This window comes from Archocentrus centrarchus, unplaced genomic scaffold (assembly GCF_007364275.1).
Source record: "Archocentrus centrarchus isolate MPI-CPG fArcCen1 unplaced genomic scaffold, fArcCen1 scaffold_76_ctg1, whole genome shotgun sequence".
Taxonomy (NCBI): Eukaryota; Metazoa; Chordata; class Actinopteri; order Cichliformes; family Cichlidae; genus Archocentrus; species Archocentrus centrarchus.
This window is the reverse complement of record NW_022060289.1, coordinates 229,457-250,000: the sequence shown is the minus strand read 5'-3', so window position 1 is coordinate 250,000 and position 20,544 is coordinate 229,457. Positions and strand designations below refer to the sequence as shown.

At 42.5% G+C, this 20,544-nt stretch overlaps 1 protein-coding gene across 1 annotated transcript in view; it reads left to right on the top strand.

Annotated features, from left to right (window-relative positions):
- LOC115777809 (dedicator of cytokinesis protein 3-like) overlaps nucleotides 1-20,544 on the top strand; it is a 277,391-nt gene that overhangs the window by 170,306 nt on the left and 86,541 nt on the right. The window contains 3 exon segments of the mRNA XM_030725805.1: nucleotides 11,780-11,928; nucleotides 15,278-15,362; nucleotides 19,452-19,493. Coding sequence (XP_030581665.1) covers nucleotides 11,780-11,928; nucleotides 15,278-15,362; nucleotides 19,452-19,493 — 276 coding nt within the window.

Below are 20,544 nucleotides of genomic sequence, written 5' to 3'. Positions count from 1 at the left end.
GAAATGTATGTATGATAGTGCTTTGTTATTTCTGATATCACAATGGTTTACAAACAGCATCATTATCTGAGACGAGCTTGGCTGTTTTTTAAAGTGAAGTGTTAAATGGATTTAAGGTGTATGTTTGTGTTCCCGCAGGATGTGAAGGTGTGATTACTCACACCGGCTGGGATAAGAGGCAGTTAGGGGGAAGTGGTAGGAGGAAGACTCAATCTGCAAATAGCCAGCCCAGAAGAGATTTCCACTCTGCAGCTGAAACATTAGTGCTGAGCTGTACCTGTGAGATTCTATATTTTCCCAGATTGGGCAGTTTCATTTCAAAGCAGCATACATCAGTATTTGTGGTGTGGGTGTGCATATTTTGAGTGCTAGTGAGAAGTGGATAGGAGACTCGGTTTCTCCCTGATGTGCCAGCTGGTGCACCTGTTCCAAGTCTAGTTTATTGACTCAAAAAAAGGTCAAAGTTCACAGCAGATCTACCCACTGACTAGGATGGCCAGATGTCCTGATTATTTCTACATCCCTGTTTTTAGTCCTATGTATTTTTCCCTGTTTGGGTAAATGCTTTGGCTGTATTAAAAGCAGCCCCCATATATTAAATTTCATGCATATAGAAAAAAAGTTAGCAATAATCTAAATAAGCATGTTTACATGGACACAAGTGTTCATTGTGTGATACATACCCCAGTTTTGGTCATATGAAAGGGTATTTTAGCATTCCTTACTTAAAAAAGTGTATGCAGCGATGACATTTCATGCGTAGTTTATGGATTCCTGTTCTGAAGTCTTGGGTTCAATGGATTCAGCATTTTTTTAAACTAGAAGTCATAAGCATGCAACATAGTGCTGAGTGGTTTGACTCCAATTTGTTCATGTAAATGGGGAGTCTTCTTCACACACTAAGGTTAATTATGGAGTTCCACAGGGTTCTGTGCTAGGACCAATTTTATTTACATTATACATGCTTCCCTTAGGCAGTATTATTAGAAAGCATTGCATCAATTTTCATTGTTATGCAGATGATACGCAGCTTTACCTATCAATGAAGCCAGATGACACACATCAATTAGTTAAACTGCAGGAATGTCCTAAAGACATTAAGGCCTGGATGACCTCTAATTTCCTGCTTCTAAATTCAGATAAAACTGAAATTCTTGTTCTCGGCCCCACAAATCTTAGAAACATGGTGTCAAACCAGATACTTACTCTGGATGGCATTACTTTGGCCTCCAGTAACACTGTGAGAAATCTAGGAGTCATTTTTGACCAGGATATGTCCTTCAATGCACATATTAAACAAATATCGTCCCCTTAGAATTATAAGGTTCTGTCTGCATTCTGACCAGTTTTGAGATACTAAATAATAGAACATTATAATACCAAGTTAAAGCTTGATTTTGCAGATAGAACCTTTTTGTTTTGTGAATAAAATGGCCAAAGTTGTATATAATTGAAATAAATCTCTTACATATTGTTGATTTAGCAGTCAACGAATAAGAATATGACAATAAGTCAATTTCGTCAAAAATGTCAGATAGAACCTTATAATTCTAAAGGGACGATATGTAGGACCACTTTTTTACATTGGCAAAGCCTTCAGCTGATCCAAAATGCTGCAGCTAGAGTACTGACAGGGACTAGAAAGAGAGAGCAGATTTCTCCCATATTGGCTTCTCTTCATTGGCTCCCTGTTAAATCTAGAATAGAATTTAAAATCCTTCTCCTCACATACAAGGTCTTGAATAATCAGGCACCATCTTATCTCAAAGACTCCATAGTACTGTGTCGCCCAATAGAGCACTTCGCTAAGTTTATTATTCTCACACAGATATGTTACCTTGTGCAAGGTTTTCCTGTATTTGTGTCTCCTGTTAGTGTGCCAGCTTTGCCTATTAGTAATCTTGCTTTGTAAGGTTGTGAGTCTGCTGTGCCTCACACCTTGTGTTTACATAGGGCTGCTGTTACACTCTCTGCTTTAGCAGGTTCTACAACTGTAAAGGTGTAGCTGTACTCTAAAGCACTAAAGGAGAGTAATACATAAGCTCGCTCTTGAGCCCAGCACGTTTTGCCCCAGCGGCTCTGTGTGGCTGACAAAAGGCAGCTCTTGCCGAGCAGGTCTCTGGTGGGAATGTGTTTGTGAACCTTGTTCCTTGCATTCGTCCTTACTCTGAAAGTTGCTGTAAATAAGAGCAGTATGATTTTTGTGTACTGTATTAAGCTGGTGTGTTTGCTGGGTCTGGGCCTTTATTGCTGACTCCTGTGCTGCGCTTTTCACTGAAGAGCACCCTCGGGAATACTGTAACCATTTGTTCTGTAAATGGTTTTCTATATAAGATGTCATATAAGAAGTCAGTGAATGAACCACGGTTTGTGGGCTGTCTTTGGTTTAAGAAGCTTACTGTAGAGCACATTTTGAAGGGTGCAGTAATGTTGACCGCTAAAATGTATGCTCATATTTATCACAATGGGAACTTGCTGAAATGAAATGAATAAGATTAGTCATGATATTTACTGTACACTCAGCATGTGAACACTGGACCCTGTTCAATAAAAGCAAGTTTTATATTTTATTTCTGCATCAGCTTTTCAATGTTAGCAGGGTCCCCATTAATGCAGAAAGACAAAGGAGCCATGAAGCTGATACACACACGCTCATATTTGTTTAGACAGTCATATTGTTATTGCACATGAGATTGTTCTCACATCGTGTAAGCTGAAAAAAGATTTGTCCCAAATTAATGCATCAGAGCAGAGAAAACCATGGAGTTAAGTTTTTCTGCTTCCCAAAACATCCTGTTATATCAGCGCTACCTTACATGGTTATTTTCTCAGATAGTTGGAGTTCCCAAATAAAAGAATAAAAGAATGATAAGACTTTTACCACAAACAGTGATTGTGCCAGTGCACTAATGGACATGAATATTATGATGAGACCAGGATGTCCTCATTCAGAAACAAATATTCAGGAATATGCATATAAAATATGGCATCATATGGTGTGAATGGTGTTCTTTCTCTCTGTGTTGGCTCTGTGACACTGGCGACCTGTCCTGGGTGTACCCCACCTCTTGCCCTTTAACAGCTTGTGAATAGGCTCCACCCCCACCCCCACCCCCCAGGACTCTGAATTGGATAAGCAGCTGAAGACAGATTGAGTGGATCTTAGTAATAAACAATAAAACAGTAAAATCATCAACTACACATTATATACATAATAAAAACAACGTGATTTATTTTCATATTTGCCTCACACAGACTGTCTTCTGAAACTGAAACTTGAAATCTAGAAAAAAATCCTCCCAGTAATTTTTACTTCTTGGGAGCATCGGTCCTTGAAATGTACACGGAGTTACTTTCAGGTCACCAGCTCCAGGGGATCGAACCTGTGGACTGGATCAACTTTTCCTGTGTTTCTGAAAGTGCACCACTTGTTTTGTTTTTTTACTTTTGTTATATTTGAATGCATAAGGATAAAATCCAGCATGTATTAGTGACAAAGTTAATTAATTTGTACTTTTCTCCCTCCTTTAAGATGACGTGTAAAAGGTTTCACTCTGGAAGATGTTTCTGCATCTTCAATCGTTACACACTCATGCAGAATATTAATATGAGCTCTCATAAAGTGTGTATCAAAGAGCATTAGCTTCTGTGTCCACTGGGCATCTCCTGAAAAACAAATGCTAAACAGATGCTGAGGGGACCTGTCGTGCGTGACTCCTGTTGTTGCTAAGCAACTACTGAAAATCCGTGGCACTCTTTGGCTAAAAGTTGTAGTATTTTTAACCTCAAGCACTCGCTGCGCTCAGCGCTAAAATCGTGCTAATCACTCAGCTCTGACAGGATGGTGCAAGAAGGTTCCCAGTAGGAGCTACAGAGGGATGCATGCCAGTACTGTAACGGGGGCTTCCCTGTCGATACGTTGCCTCAGAGACGGATTATAATTCATAAACATCTCTTACAACAGGGAACTAATCTTTTAAAATTATACCATGTTTAAGGTATCGTCTTGGGCACTCAGGTGCAGACTGCAGGCAGAATACAGATGGAGCCATCATTTTTACCCCTGAAGTTTTCTCCCAGCGGTTCTTTTAAGACAGTGTGAATGAGGATGAATGAGGATGAGTAGTTTCACTCAAAACATGACAAATTTAAATATGTAAATCTAATAGTTGGTAACTTGTCTGGGATAACTGTACAGTTGTTTATCCATATTTTGGCATGTTGATTAATCTAGTTAGTCTTCAGAACCAGTCCCTGTAAATCCTTTTCATTAAACCAGTATGACTTAGCCCGATGGCCACTTTTGTGCTGGGAGATGGAGATGTGCTGGTAAACTACCAGCTAACAGTTGATTTTTGGTCCTGTCGAGCCACATTGGGTTGTATCTAAACAGTGCGAGATGATGATGATGATGATGGCTGTCCTTGTTTATTTTCATAAAAGGATGGCTGTGAATGGCTGTTCACACAGTGGAGTCACCTACCACCACAACATGTCTGTATTTACTCATTCATGAGTTGTGCAGTCCTTCATGATGGTCAAAAACTAAAATCTCTGCATGGCGCTTTCGATGGCATCTCTAGCCTTCATAGGTTTCAGCTAATCTGGATTAACTGGCTGAAATCATGAGACATCATACACAGTCCTGCTGAAGTTCAAACTGAGTATCAGAATAGGGAAGAAAAGTGATTTAAGTAAGTTTAAACATGGTGCCAGACGATCGTGTCTGAGTATTTCAGAAACTCTGCTGGGATTTTCCACACAGCCATCTCTGGGGTTTAAAGAAAATAGAATAGAATAGAATAGAATAGAATGCCTTTATTGTCATTATACAGGATGTACAATGAGATTGGAGGGCCACTCCTGTTCAGTGCCATGTAACAGAAAATCAAACTCTCTAAAATGAAAATAAAAATATTATAAAAATATTATAATCTAGTATAATCAATATGATCAAGAGATATACAGAAAATAAACAATGTGTAAAATATACAAAAAATAGAATGTATAAAAATATATACATACATACCTACATTGGTGCATCTGTACATTGTAAGAAAGTAAATGCGTGTATACATATAATAATGAAGATGATGAATATTGCACTTGGTGAATGAATATTGCACTAGTGAATGAATACTGGATATTACACAATAGAGGAATGTTAGATATTGTTCAGTATGAATGATATAATATTGCACAGAGATGTGGGTGTTGCACAGTTACAGTGGGTGTGTGTGTGAGTTCAGGGTGGTGATTGCTCTGGTGAAGAAACTGTTCCTGAGTCTGTTTGTTCTGGCTTTGATGCTCCTGTAGCGCCTGCCAGAGGGCAGCAGGTCAAACAGGTCAAAGCCAGGGTGTGAGCTGTCCTTGATGATGTTCCTGGCTCTGCTGATGCAGCGGGAGGTGTAGATGTCCATCAGGGAGGGGAGAGGGCAGCCAACGATTCTTTGTGCTGTCTTGACTACCCTCTGAAGCCTGACCCTGTCTGCCTCAGTGCAGCTGCCGTACCATACTGTGATACAGTACGTCAGCAGGCTCTCAATGGATGAGCGGTAGAAGGTCAGCAGCAGGTTTGAGTCCAAGTTGTTCTTCCTGAGGACCTTCAGGAAGTGAAGTCGCTGCTGAGCCTTCTTGATAACAGCTGTGATGTTATCTGACCAAGAGAGATCAGCAGAGATGAGGACACCAAGAAACCTGAAGGTGTGGACCCTCTCCACACGCTCGCCGTTGATGTAGAGGGGAGCTGGGTCAGTCCTGTGCTTCCTGAAGTCGATGATGATCTCTTTGGTTTTCATGGTGTTCAGTACCAGTTTGTTCTCTGAACACCAGGCTGTCAACTTCAGGACCTCCTCTCTGTAAGTTGCCTCATCTCCCTTCGAGATGAGTCCGACCACTGTGGTGTCGTCAGCAAATTTGACGATGAGGTTGTTATTGTGGGCCGGACTGCAGTCATGGGTGTAGAGGCAGTACAGGAGGGGGCTCAGCACGCAGCCCTGTGGGGAGCCAGTGCTCAGTGTGCGGGTGGAGGAGAGATGGGGGCCAAGTCTCACAGTCTGGGGCCGGTTGGTTAAGAAGTCCTTGATCCAGGAACATGTGAGAGGGGGGAGGCCCAGGGTGTGCAGTTTGGTGGTGAGAATGTCCGGGATGATTGTGTTGAACGCTGAGCTGTAATCCACAAAGAGCATGCGAGCGTAGCTCTGCTGCTGCTCCAAGTGGCTCAACACAGAGTGGAGAGCTACAGCGATGGCGTCCTCTGTGGATCTGTTTGCACGATATGCAAACTGATGGGTGTCGAAAGTGGGGGGCAGATGGTCTTTGATGTGCTGGAGAACCAGCCTCTCAAAGCACTTCATGATTACCGGTGTGAGGGCCACAGGGCGGTAATTATTTAGGCTGGTGACAGATGACCTTTTGGGCACGGGGATGATTGTGGCTGTTTTTAGGCAGGGGGGGATGACTGCTTGGGCCAGGGAGAGGTTGAAAATCCTGGTGAGAATCAGGGTGAGCTGGTGGGCACACGCTCTGATCACCTTGCCAGGTACTCCGTCTGGTCCGGCAGCCTTCCTGGGGTTCACTGCCAGGAGCACGCGCCGTACCTCATGCTCCTGGACAGTGAGTGGGGTGCAGCCTGGTGGGGGGGGGGGGGGGCAGGACTGGAGCAGATGGGTGGTCCTGAGGTGTCTCAAAGCGAGCAAAGAAACAGTTAAGTTCCTCTGCTAGTGACACACTCAGGTCTCCTGCAGTCACATCACAGCCTCTGAAGTTTGTGATGTTCTGAATGCCCTGCCACACCTCCCGTGTGTTATTGCTGGACAGATGGGACTCTATTCTCCTCCTGTAGTCCGTCTTGGCTTTTTTAATTCCTCTTTTCAGGTCAGCTCGAGCAGCACTGTACAGAGCTCTGTCGCCTGACCTGAAGGCAGCATCACGGGTTTTGAGGAGTGAACGGACCTGGCTGTTCATCCAGGGTTTCTGGTTAGGGAAAACCCGGATGTTTTTGCTAACAGTCACATTTCCGATACAGAACTTAATGTAGTCCAGTACCGTCCCTGTGAATGTTTCTAGGTCCTCGTGTTCGAATAAGTCCCAGTCTGTGTATGCAAAGCAGTCCTGTAGGTCGGAGAGTGCGTTTTCAGGCCAGGTTGTAATGGTTTTTACAGTAGGCCTGGCTCTCCGTCTGAGGGGGGTGTATGCTGGGGTGAGCAGCAGGGAAAGATGGTCAACTGGCCGAGGTGGGGGAGGGGTTTGGCTCTGTAAGCGTGCTTAATGTTGGAGTAAACATGGTCAAGAGTGTTCTCCCCTCTTGTGGAACATTTGACATGTTGGTGGAATTTCGGGAGTACAGTCTTTAAGTTGGCCTTGTTAAAGTCTCCCGCGATAATAAGAACACCGTCGGGGTGGAGCCGCTGCTGTTCGTTAATGGCGTTCAGCAGGAGAGAGAGCGCCATGCTAACGTTAGCATTGGGAGCTATATACACAGCTGTGACGATCACTACTGTTAGCTCTCTGGGTAGAAAAAAAGGCCGACATCTTACAGACATGTACTCGAGGTCTGGGGAACAATGTTTGTCTATGATTGTTCCGTTGTTACACCAGTCCTCATGCACGTAAATACAGAGACCCCCTCCCCTGCTCTTACCGGAGTCCTTGGTCCGATCTCCGCGTAGCAGAGTGCGGCCTGCTAGCTGCACGCTAGCATCGGGAATGTGGGGGTTTAGCCAGGTCTCGGTGATAATCATTACACATGGTCCAATAAAATGGTAAATGGTAAATGGTAAATGGACTAGTTCTTATATAGCGCTTTTCTACTCAGTCAGAGCACTCAAAGCGCTTATACAACCTGTTTGCATTCACCCATGCACTCCCATTCATACAAGCACTTCCATTTTTATGAAGCTAAGTGCTTTTAATTACCTAACATTCACTCACATTCATACTCCGACAGAACGGTCGGAGAGCAACTTGGAGTTAAGTATCTTGCCCAAGGATACATTGGCATGTAGCCTGGAGTAGCCAGGATTCGAACCGCTGACCTTCCGATCAGTAGGTGACCTGCTCTACCTACTGAGCTACAGCCACCCCAAAATGGTCCAATAAAGAGAAAATATCAGGTGAGAGGCAGCTCTCTGGAAGAAAAAGGCTGGTCAGAGGACTGCTTCAAGCTGACAGGATGGAAATGGTAACTCAAATAACCATCAAGGTATGCAGAAGAGCATCTCTGAATGTACAACCATCCAAACTTGTAGCAGAGGAGCTACAGTAGCAGAAGACCACACTGTCAACTAAGAACAGCAAACTGAGGCCACAAGTCACCTGGGTTCACCAAAACTGGGCTCTATAAAATTGGACACATGTTGCCTGACCTGATGAGTCTTGATTTTTGGGTGGCAGGCTCAGCAGTTGGTGTCAACAAGAAAGAATGTTTTCAGTCAACAACTCAGGCTGCTGCTGCTGCTGCTGGGATATATAGGGGATATTTTCTTTGCACCCTTTGGGCCTCTTACCACAGACTGAGCATTTTTTAAACATTTTTATTGGATTTGATACTAATTTGCAACAGTATCAATACCAAGAGTGCCATTTTCACCTCCTCCAGTTGGCTTTGCAGAGCACTGCTGCAGACAGGCAGAGCAGGTACACAGTCCCTCCTCCCACTAGCAGCTGAAGTAGTTGAAGTTCACATATCTGAACAAGACTTTAGGAAGAATTTTGAGGAATTTTAAAGCTCTGAAGAATGTTTCCAGAACCTTGTGAATCGACACCACAAAGAACTGAGGAGGTTCTGCTTGAACAAGTGCATTAAAATCAAGTTCAGTGTCTGGGGTGGAAATGCACAGGACTGTGGACAGATGACGGTCACTGATGGAGGATCTGAGTCTGGATTTGTTAGACTTCATCACTGAGAATGTTTGTGCACATATGAAGGTAGAGCCAAAGGAAAAGAATCAATGAAGTTAGAGATTTTATCAGCTATTTTATTTACAACATTAACAACTTAGTTATGTTTTAGCACTGACTTACTCCTCCTGGTGTATAGTACAATGCAAACGTGCCAACTTCTGTTCTGGGTTCATTTTAGTCATTTCATTTTGCACCTGCTTCAAAAGTCTGACCTTTCTCCCTGTCAGATTTGGACAGCCATTGGCTGGAACACCTGCCAGTTTGCCCCATATCAACTTAAGCCTATCCAAGCATACGGTTACCTCCACGAACAAACATCTGTTTATGTGATTTTGTGGAAAATCACAAAGCTGGTCTTGGCTGCTCCTTTCCTGGATGTGTCAAGCTTGGTAAAAATTCCTTGTTGCTTTTGCAGCATTGCTAGGAAAGGTTCAAATGTCCGTTTCCACTCTGCTTCAGTCAAGTTCTTATATTTCTCTGTGTTTGGTGTCGTAATGGCGACTCAAACTGTAATCCTTAAACACAGCAAACTGCTTTCCACAAACTCTGATGTTAGTAAGTACACACATAGAAGTTGATCTGTTGTTACAAACTTTACATTTTGCATCAGTCTTTCTCTCTTTAACATGAGCTGACATCTTTCAGGAACTGCAAACTCTTTGTGCCAAAGCATTTACAGTGAAGGTGCATTTGCTTCCACACATATGAACATAGTAAATTAAAAAAAATAGCAGTTGCCTTCAAATTAAAAGCACCAAAGTTGTATTGTATTCCCACAAAGCCACAAAAACCCCTGAGACATTTTCTGATGGAGACTTTATCAACAATGTTTTTGGACAAACTGCATGATGTATAATTCACAGGTTGTCAGGGATAACCAAAGGGCTGGATATAGTATGCAGGCCATAGCATGCCCAGGTCAGATTCAGGGCTTCAGTCTTCATCTGAAAACAGCATCTGCCTGCATACATCAGGAGACTAGCAGAGAAACCTCCCAGGCAGGTTGCCAGTCGATAGCAGAGCTGTTTCAGCTGCATTCAACAAACTCCTGTGAGTTTCAAGTTAAGGTTCCCAAAAATGGCTCCACCTCCACTGCAGCCGCAGTTACATAATGGCTCTAACCTACAGGGCTCTTCTGGATATTGGAGAAACCCAACACTGATAGAGAAAGGCAGAAGTTTTAGATGGGGGCTACCACCTTCCTGTTCTCAGTATATGTTTGGAAATTGTTCATGCATGTGTGAGCACCTACTGGAGCCTTATGGAGGATTTTAAGCGCCTTGAGGCGACAGTTTGTTGTGATTTGGCGCTATATAAATAAAATTGAATTGAATTGAATTGAATTGAATTTTATGTGTGTTTGTGTATATGCAGTCTATCTGTACATACAAATACAAAGGTAATCTCTGCCATACAGTATTGTCTCACTGTACTGGACTGCACAGATGATTGCAGGGAATTTTTTATGTAGATCTTACAGACTGTGTGTGTGTGCATGTGTGTGTGTGTCTGCACAGACTCATTTCTGCCCATCTCGCTCTCCTGCTGAGACATTTAACCCTGCTGCTGAAAGCCTGCAGGGCAAAATTACAGTATTAATAATAAAGCATGCTATAGAAAGAAGTTGCAGTTGTGTTGGGTGTGTGTTGCAGTGATGTTTCTGTGTATCTACATGACTTTTTGTTTTGCTTTTTAGTTGCTATCCTGTTTTATTTGATACGTGAAATTATTGATCCACTGCACAGTCTAATGTGTGCTGCCGAGAACTTCAGATACAGAATGTTTATTAGGTTTATCAGAAAGCAATGATTTTGCCATTAAGACAGTTATTCTCATTTCATAAAATAACAAACATATGTCTCTAGGGCTCCAGACTACATCTATAAATTGCCAGTTTAGGAAGCAGACATATGAACTCAGCCACGTGGGGGCCACAAGCCAGTGTACTCCTAGTGCCGGCCCCAAGCCCAGATAAATGGGGAGAGTTTCATCAGGAACCAAATCAAACATGCGGATCATAAAGAATAAGATTCCCATTCCAGATTGGTCAGGGCTGGGGTTAACAATGGCTGCCTCAGGTGCTGCTGGCCATCAGGGTGCTGGTAGAAACTGTGCTCCTGTTGGCTGAAGACAAAGGATGCTAGAGACAGGGTGAGCTGGAAGAAGACGATGCACTGTGGCAGTCCTCTAAAGAAAGCAGCAGAAAGAAGAAGAAAGAAGGGGCACATGGCTGAGGACTGTAGAAGGTGGAAATTAGCTATAGAGACAAAAACTGCATTTAAAAAAAATGCAGTTTAAAACTAAATGTGCTTCTTTATGCTGTAAATTTGGGCTTTTTTAACATTGAGGTCTTTGGGGACTGACTCACTCACAGGTGCGAGCCCCAAATGGCCACTACTGCAGTTTTTGGCGTTTTTCTTTTTCTTTATGGGCCACACCACACCTGCATCCTCTAACTGCCCAGCTCGTCCTGATGTGGAAAACAAAGTATCACCTGTAGCAATAAGCTTTTCAGTCTGATTTGCCAGCTAAGCCTCTTCTTAATGGTTTTACCCAAGACATTTGTGAGGCAGGAAGAATGAACACAATGAATGTGTTAATAAAAATTCAGAAATGAACTCCTCTCTTTCCAATATTTCTCTTCTTCCTACATATGTTCCACCTGAGATGTTGTGGTGAAGCACTGAACTCATTCACCTCAGCTGTGCTCCAGTGTGAGCTGTTTGAGCACCTTTAATAAAAACACCTCTGAAATGGCCTTGTGGTCCCTGCCAAAGAACTACAGCTGAGCCAGCGTATTGATGAGTTGAAGATGAATTTTAAGTGCTGAACAATAGATGAATCAAACCTCCCTCTTTCTCTCTCTGTCCTTCAGAAACACAAGGTGGATCTGTTCTACAAGGTTCGCCACGTGATGATGGAGCTGATCGACCTGAGAAGACAGCTGCTGTCAGGTCACCTGACACAAGACCAGAGCAGAGACGTCAAGAGACACATCACCGTCAGACTCGACTGGGGCAACGAGTGAGACACACACACACACACACACACACACACACACACACACACACACACACACACACACACGCACACACACACCCATCCATCCATCTGCATTGCAGAAATCTTCCACAGCAGATACATGTTAAGTTTGTAACTTATATGCACACATAAACATAACACACATGGCTTAAGGAAGTGCTTAGCAACTGTTTTTTTTTGTCCCTATCTGATGAAGTACCTGTCCATAAACACCATGAGTATTAACTAACTTTTATGTTGTGTCATATGCACTGATTGCACTCCATCACAAAATGCTGTTTCAACCTCCAGCTGATGAAGTAGGGATCATTTATGACCCAAACCGTATATTTATATGTGCGGTGTGGATATTTTAATTGTAAAATCTATCATGAATTTGTCAGGTGACCTCTCCTACAACTTTTCATAGTTACAGACTGGCATGGTAAATATAATGAAAAGTTTTGTGGGCTCATTTATAACCCTGTATGTATGTATGGGTTTTTTGAACATTATAGGCTTCATGGTCTTTGTAATTTTTCACCTCTTATCACTACACTAATGTTTTCAGTGAAGCATGGCTAACAAACCTACAACATTAGAGATATGCTGAGGTATCTGAAGTTTAACAGCTAAGCAGCTGGAGCAGACAGACAGGTGATGGGCGCGCTCGCTGCTTTCAGGGATAGCTGGGCAGTGTTTGTAACCCACTTAACAAAATACTATTTCCCTGGAACGTAGCGCTGCGTGGGAGAACAGCTGGTAGCTTCAGAGGCAGGTGGAGTTTCAGGCAATACAAAACCAGCCAAGTATGGCATAAAGAACTGGTGCAACTCCTTTTTGTATAAAAATGATTAAAACATGTAGATTTAAAAAATCCTATATAATAAAATGGCCCCTCTCACTTTGCTGTTTAAGGTTTAAGGGTATAATGTAAATATTTCTGCAGGAAAATATCTGAAACTGCTTTGATACCAATATTAAGTATTTTGTTTGTACTTACATGAGCCACCAAAGTAATGCATACAGTAAGACTGTAAAGGTTAACTTCACCAGACAGCATCTGCAGCAGCATCTTTGTATGTTGCTGAGAATAACTTCTACACTTGAATTCTCCTCTTATTCTCCTCTTACACTTACATGCCCTCTAAATGAGTTCCAAACAGGCAGCTCAGCGTGCTCCCCACACTCCCACTCAGGGCAAACAGAAGTGGGATTGGAGGCAGGTGCATGAAGCCGTGGTGGATAAAGTCTGATGGGAGCATGTTGAAAGGCTGATGGAAAACAGATGAAATGGAGAAAAAATGCCCACTGCATCAGGATGGAGTTATTAATACTGGAGAAATGAGTGCGTGGGACCTGGGAGTGTTTCAGAGGTTATTTAAAGCTTCACTCTGCTGGCAGACTGAGATGATGTGAAGGATGATAGTGATAAGTACTGCTTTTATTATAACTGATAGTAAATGAATGATTTGGGGCACTATGGGGTGTTTCAGGTTATATGACTGCTTGCAGCTGCTTTGCAGTGAGGAGCAGCTGAGCGAACACAAGCATTTTAGGCCACAACAGGGCCCAACATGGAGCTAACGAGGTGCTACTTATCTTGTTGTGCGGCTCTCTGCTAATTCAGTCCCCAGCTGGTGCAAAGCAGCGACATGTCAGAGAAAGGAGAGAGCAGCAGTCCAGGCAGCAGACGGGATTTGAGGCCTGGAAGCCAGTTGATGGTGAAAGGTTTCATTGCAGGAAAACAAGCTCCCTTTCACCCTCTCAAAGGTCCTGGAATATAAAAGCAGAATCAGGCGCTGGATACACAAATAATATCTGATGGCTCCATTTTTCATGCTGCATCCAAAGCATGGCTGTGTTTCCACTGAGCAGCTGGTATCACAATGGAACTTATTAGTGAAGTAATTAAACGTCAAACGTCTGCTGGCTCAAGCTTCTCCAGCACGAGGACTGTTTGATTCACTACAGTCCAGCCTCACACACTTTGGTAGGACCGTCAAGTTTGATAGGGAGTCGGGGCCAGCTGTTATTCCTCTGCTACAGCCCCCCCTCAGTCACGATAACCAAACAAGCCTCTGCTGCCACAAATGAACCAGATTGGACCTTCTGTTTTAGTTTGTGTTAGTGCCAGTGTCAAAATGATCACTGCATCGTTCAATACTGCCTTCCTTTGTGAGAGTCACCCTAACTTTCTCGTGCTCGTCGGTCGGTCGCAGTGTGAGAGTAGGACCAGCGTCTGGAGCCACGACCGAAGATATCTTAGTGTGTTTCTGCTGTGGCTGCCAACATTTTACAGTGTACGCTCGGCTTCAGAGCAGCGGCAGACATATTTGATTTAATCGTGATATTGTGCTGGACATTTTTTCAGATTGGAAAAACACACAGAACACAGAAGAGTAGCACGCAGTTAATTAAAGTGCTCCCCCCAAACTGATGCTGATTTCCTGGTTGTATTTGATTCATTTATTGATTTATTTATAATCTTTTATAAATAATGCCAGCTGAACTCTGCTTTTGAGCCCTCTCATGTCCCACTGTGTGCTCAGTTTACAGTGTTTGCATTGATAGAAATCATAAATGTGTGATCTGCTTCGGGCTGCCAGCCAAGCCTTTACTTTCAAATGAAATATAAAATAAAAGCATGTTTGAAGCAGCAGCGATCTAGTCTCCTGTTAAACTTTCAAACCAAACATAACCTGAGTTTAGGCCTGACAGCTGTGGACCATGAAGACATCTTTTAGACTTTAGGCAAACGTGATTTCATGGTGCAACTTTCCATAAAAAAAACGTTTTTAAACGGCACTGATTGGTTGGCTAGATTTAACCTAGAAAAGTACATCCATGATGTCCATCTGTCCGCTTTCTTCCACTTTGGAAGGTTGATGGTTCGATTCCTGGCTGCTCCAGGCTGCATGCCAAAGTATCCTTGGGGAAGATACTGAATCCCAAGTTGCTCTCTGATGCAACCGTCAGCGTATGTTTGTGTGAATGTTGTATAAGTGCTTTGAGCGCTCGAGTAGAGTAGAAAAGCGTTATATAAGAACCAGTCCACCATTTAAATCCAGTGAGACAGCCTGAATGAGTTCAGAATATAAAACCTTCAGCAGATTTACTTCTTCTGCCTCCTGAGTTTACGTTAAACCAAATTTATAAGGACAGGACGTTTCTTTAAGAGCACGACAGGAAGTAATCCTGAGGACCAAGATCCTCAGAGCCAGCCCCAAAGTTACTTTAATATACTCTGTGTGTGCGTGTGCGTGTGTGTGTGTGTGTGTGTGTGTGTGTGTGTGTGTGTGTGTGTGCGTGTGTGTGTGTGTGTGTGTGTGTGTGTGTGTGTGTCTTGCAGACACCTGGGTCTGGATTTGGTGCCAAGAAAGGAGTTTGAGATGGTTGATGAAGACCAGATCAGCGTGTCAGATCTTTATAAGATGGTAAGACATGTATTTATTGAAGGAGGTCCCACCTGCTCACACACTGGATAGACTGATCCCAGAAAGTTATTTGGTTTGCACATCCTGGGTGTTATCCACATAATAAGTGCTGTATGAAATGAGACAAAAGGACTTTTAATTAACCATTAAAATGCATTTATTTTTGAGCTGGATTTATTTTAGCTTGTTGGTGCCTGCAGATGTTATGAAGGATGTTAAATATCCAAGAAAAGATTCAATTTGATGATTGTGCTACAAACTGACCAGTTTGATTGTTTTTGTTGTTAAATCATTTAAAGAATTAACACATAAAAGTATCATTAAGTGATTATTGTGCAGGTGAATATCAGTGACTGAATACTTGCATTTGCAAGTCTTAACTTGTCACTGAACATATAAATGAGTAAAGTCATGTCAGCAGCTGTGAACCGCTGAGAGAAACGGCTCTGCTGTGGACAGAGCCCATTTTATTCCACTGGCTGCGCCTCGTGATTCAGATCACAGTTGGAGCAAAGCTTTAGTTTCCGATCAGGCCGGACGCTGAGGTTCAAAAGTCAACAAGCCTCAACAGTTAGTGAAGTAATCATGCAGTGATTGGTGAAGACCAGCAGCCTTCCTATTCTTCTTTAGATATCCCACAGAGCTTTTGCTTTTAGACTGAAATCTTGGTGTAACAAACAAAAGTAAGGATTTGAGGTGAAGTTATAACTACGAGGTTTGTTGTCTCTGTGGCTGCAGTGAAGCCACAAACTCTGCAAATGTGCTTTGATTCTGTCTCCTGCTGCTCAGCCTCTCATTTCTCTGGCATCTACCTGCACGTCTCGTTTAATGGATTTAACCTCGAGGTCTCTCCCTCTCTTTATTTTTCCCTTTATCTTCATGCATACGATGTAAACAAAGCAGGCTCCACCCTGTTAATCTGACACACTGAACAGAAGACAGAACAGTTCCTCTGTCCGTGGCTTCATCAGGATACGTTAAACTGCTCATCTGATGATCTGAACCACCGACTGTAAAATGATAATCCTGCTTCTGTTAATGATTCTGTTCACAAAAGCATAAATCTGAATCATTTCGACTGTTATTCTTATCACAAATGCACAATCACAAAAACAGAACGCAATGACAAGCACCAGGAAGCTGACCTTCAGTGTAAAACAGGAAGTAAAACACTGAGACTCACTACAGACAGACTGATGAGATGAGACGGAGCAGGCGGAGAACCAGAGAGAACTTCTCCTGATAGTAAATATGAACTAAATCACAGGGTCACAAAAACAGGAATCAGAGACTCAGTAATATCAGAAGAAAGGAAACAAGCCACTAATCCAACTCAGGATCACAGAGAGGGGGGAGCCTGTCCCAGCTAACATGGGGGGGTGCACAGGTCTCCAGTTTATCTTATTTTATTTTCATTATTAATTACTTTTTTTAGACATGTGTCTGAGCTGTGGATCAATCTGTGTCACAGTTCCAAGGCTGCTTTAAGAAATATGTAATGAATACATACCTGCAGCTTATTAATGTTGGTGTGCACGGCTGCAGTGTGAGACGTACTCTTTGCTGCTCACGGCCCCACAGTAACACTCAGTGTTCTGGTTCTTACATCAGTCCGGCTTTAAATAGCTGCACCAGCCAAACACTGTAGTCCTGGTGATTCCCCTTTGTTCTGTTGCCTAGAGACTGATCTGGAGACAGGACGTGAGAAAGGGGGTGAAACCGAAATGGATGAGAACATGGTTACGTTTATAGATGTTCGGGTCAAAGGTGGGGAAGAGTGAGCACGCAGAGAGAGAAACACTGGAGGCATTAACTGAGTCCAGCAGCCTTCTTCAGCTAATCCTGAATGATTTCTTTATGGAAGAGGAAAATAAACAAACTCTTAAGATACAGAGATATGAAATTATCATTTCTTACTGCTGATTGATTTGTTTTTGAGCCATGGAAATGAATGTTTTTCTAGTTACAAATGTGACATTTGAAAAGGTCGATATGAAGAAAACAAAAGATGGATCAAATTCATCTTTAATGAAGCCTGTGATGAATTTGCATCACTGCAGCAGGAGAGTGTGAGAGTCATCACCACAATCACACAACCAGAATACGGTGTAAGCAACAAGAAACTTTCCAACACAATCACACGCAAATGCATATTTGACAATAGCTATTAATCAGCTGTTAGACACACACACACACACACACACTCAGTCAAAGAGTTAACTTTGTCCACAAAGTTGGAACACTGTGAGATGCAGACATTTAAATTCTACTATGCCAGCATATCAAACGCTGGAACTGTAAACACTGCATAATGCTGATAAACACACACAGGAAACATCAGTGACATCACTAATTAACAGCAGGATCTTTCAGAAGTAAAGCTGGGGGGAGACTGCGTGGGGCAATTTAGCAAGTTAAAGTAGTTATTTGCTGCTCTTTATTTATATTCTTGGAGTACTGGAGGAGCTTTGCATAATTCACAGCTTAAAAAAATCCTTGTTTATTTTATACACGGCTGCTTGGGCTCCTCCCCCTTTCAGGCCACCTCACTGTAAGCCAAACACGAGGCTTGAAGCAAAGCCGGGAGGGACGTCTCTGCTGTGTCTGAAGCCTGAGTGTTTGGCCTTCTGCGTACGCTGACCTGATTCTTTTAAGCAAGGCAGCGTCTGTGCACACAGTCATGTGTCTGCAACCCAGAGATGTCCGTCACTGCCGCAGCTGAACCCGAGTGGGAAAATGTTTGAATTACAGAGAAAAGAACAGGAGCTGCAGTCCGTGGCTGCTCCTGTCACAGCCTTTATAATCTGCTGCTGCATCAAACTCAGCACGAGGATCTCTGTGTCCAAACATCAGCAAACCTTCATCTGAACCTTTGAGGTTGTCTTTGTCAAGTTTAAATTAAATACGTGTTTAAATTGTCTGCAATTAAAAATCTGTCTTTTTCATAGTAGGTTTTAAACACTGAATATAAAGAAGACAAGAATGCGGTGCTGCTTTAATTCCCTGCTCAGGCTGGAATATTTGCAGTTAGCTTTCAGTTGACAGTCATTACTTCAATTCATCAAACAGGTTTTTACTTCCTGCTGCCTCTCTTCTCACGCAGACACTCAGGAGATTTAGGGAGACAAGTCGGAGTAATGAGTCTCTGGGGCATTTTTATCTTCTGACAATGAGGCGAGAGTGGAATACAACAGAGCAGATAAGAGAGGAGAGGAGACAAGGAGAAACACAAGAAGGAGAGGAAACAACATGAGAAAATCAAATCAGACTAGGAGAGGAAATTAGGAAAAAAGGAGGAGATGAAAGGAAACAAAAGCAGCAACAAGGAGACATGAAAGCAGGTGAATACAGAAAGGAAAGGAAACAAGGAAAGCATAGTAAAGGAGGTGAAACAACTGAGATGATTGTAAAGGACAGAAATCAAGGAGAGTAAAGATGATAGAGAAGGAGATTAAACAAGGACATGAGGAGTGTAAAGGTGAGGATATACAGGAAACAAGAAGAGGACAGAGAAATGAAAGTAGGAGATTAGATACTGAAAGAGAAGAAAGAAGGAGAGTGGATAGTAAAAGAAAACGAGAAAGGAATGAGAGAAAGAAAGGAATCAAAAAAAGATAAAAAGGAGAAGATGGAGAGGGAGACGAAAGAAGGAAAGAAAATGAGAAGACGGTATTGAATAAAAAGAAATGGAAGAAATAGAAAGATAAAGTAAAAAGGAGATTATAAAGGAGAGGAAGCAAGGAGAGATGATAGTAAAGCAGAGGAAACAACGAAAGTATAGAAAAGGAAAGTGAACAAGGAGATGATAGAGGAGACAAAGCAGGGGCAGAGCAATAAAGGAGAGGAAAGAAGGAGAGTGGATTGTGATGAGATGAAACAATGAAAGGAGAGAGAAGGAGAGGACACAAGGAGAGGAGAGGAGATAAGACCTGAGCTGAAAATGGGGAACAAGGGGAAGAAAGGAGGAGAGGAACCAAGGAGGGGAAAAGGGGAAACAATTAGAGGAGGCAAGCACAAGAAACGTGGGGAGTGGAAAGGACGTGAGCAACACCTTAGCTAATATTTAGTGTCTCTCTCGCTCTCTTACAGCATCTTTCCAGCAGACACAGTGTACAGCAGAGCACCACACAGGTAAGTCCACCGCAGCACAGGTGTGATGGGGACTTCTTGGTACTTCATGGGTGCATTTCTCGTTTCAGAGACCCAGCCAGATTTATCTGACACAAGTAAGATACTGCCAACACCAACTACTGCTACTGCTACAGTATTTTAGAGAGTAAAGACCCAAAATTGGGTCACAAAGAGAATCCTTGAAAAGGATTTACATATATCATTTATGCCATCAACAAACTTTTCTAGTGCCTTTTAAATTTGAAGGTTTAAATACTTTTAATATGAATTAAAAGCACGTGAAACTGCTGTATGTAAATTGTCTCTCAGCTGTGCGCACAAATGGATTGCGGTCGTCATATTTTAGAGGCACAAAACAAAACTCTGTCACCACTCCTCTTTGCTCTTGCAGTAGAGCCCCTTGCAGAGGCTGTTAGGTCTAATAAAGATATAAACAGCCTCAAGATTGCAAGCAGAGAGCATAAGATCACTCTCTATGCTGATGATGTCCTAATCGTGATGACTAAGCCTGAGGTCTTTATTCACTGCTTAATTCACTGCTCAACTCTTAATTTCCCTGACAGAACTCTCACAAGGGATTAATAAAGTTTAAATCTAATCTAATTTAATCTAATCTAATTTAATCTAAACTAATTCTGACAGTTCATTGATTTGGCCAGTTCTCTGGTTATAAAATACATTTCAGTAAATCTGAAGCTACGCCTTTAGGCAGGCTAAAAAATACTCCTTTATGTCCATTTCCATTTAAATGGTCACCAGAGGGTTTTGTTTATCTAGGAATAAAAATTACACCCAATTTTGACCAAATGTATAAAGTCAATTTTTCCCCCTTGTTTGAACGCATTCGGCTAGACTTGCAGAGATTGAATACCCTTCCTCTATCCTGGAGAGGTCGAATTGCTTTTTTAAAAACGAACGTTCTTCCCAGGTTACTCTAACCAATACAAATGCTCCCAGTAGTACTGTCGAGCAAGGCCTTAAAACAACTAAATGGTTGGTTTAGCTCCTTTATATGGTCAAAAAGAAAGGCACGTCTTAAAATCACCACATT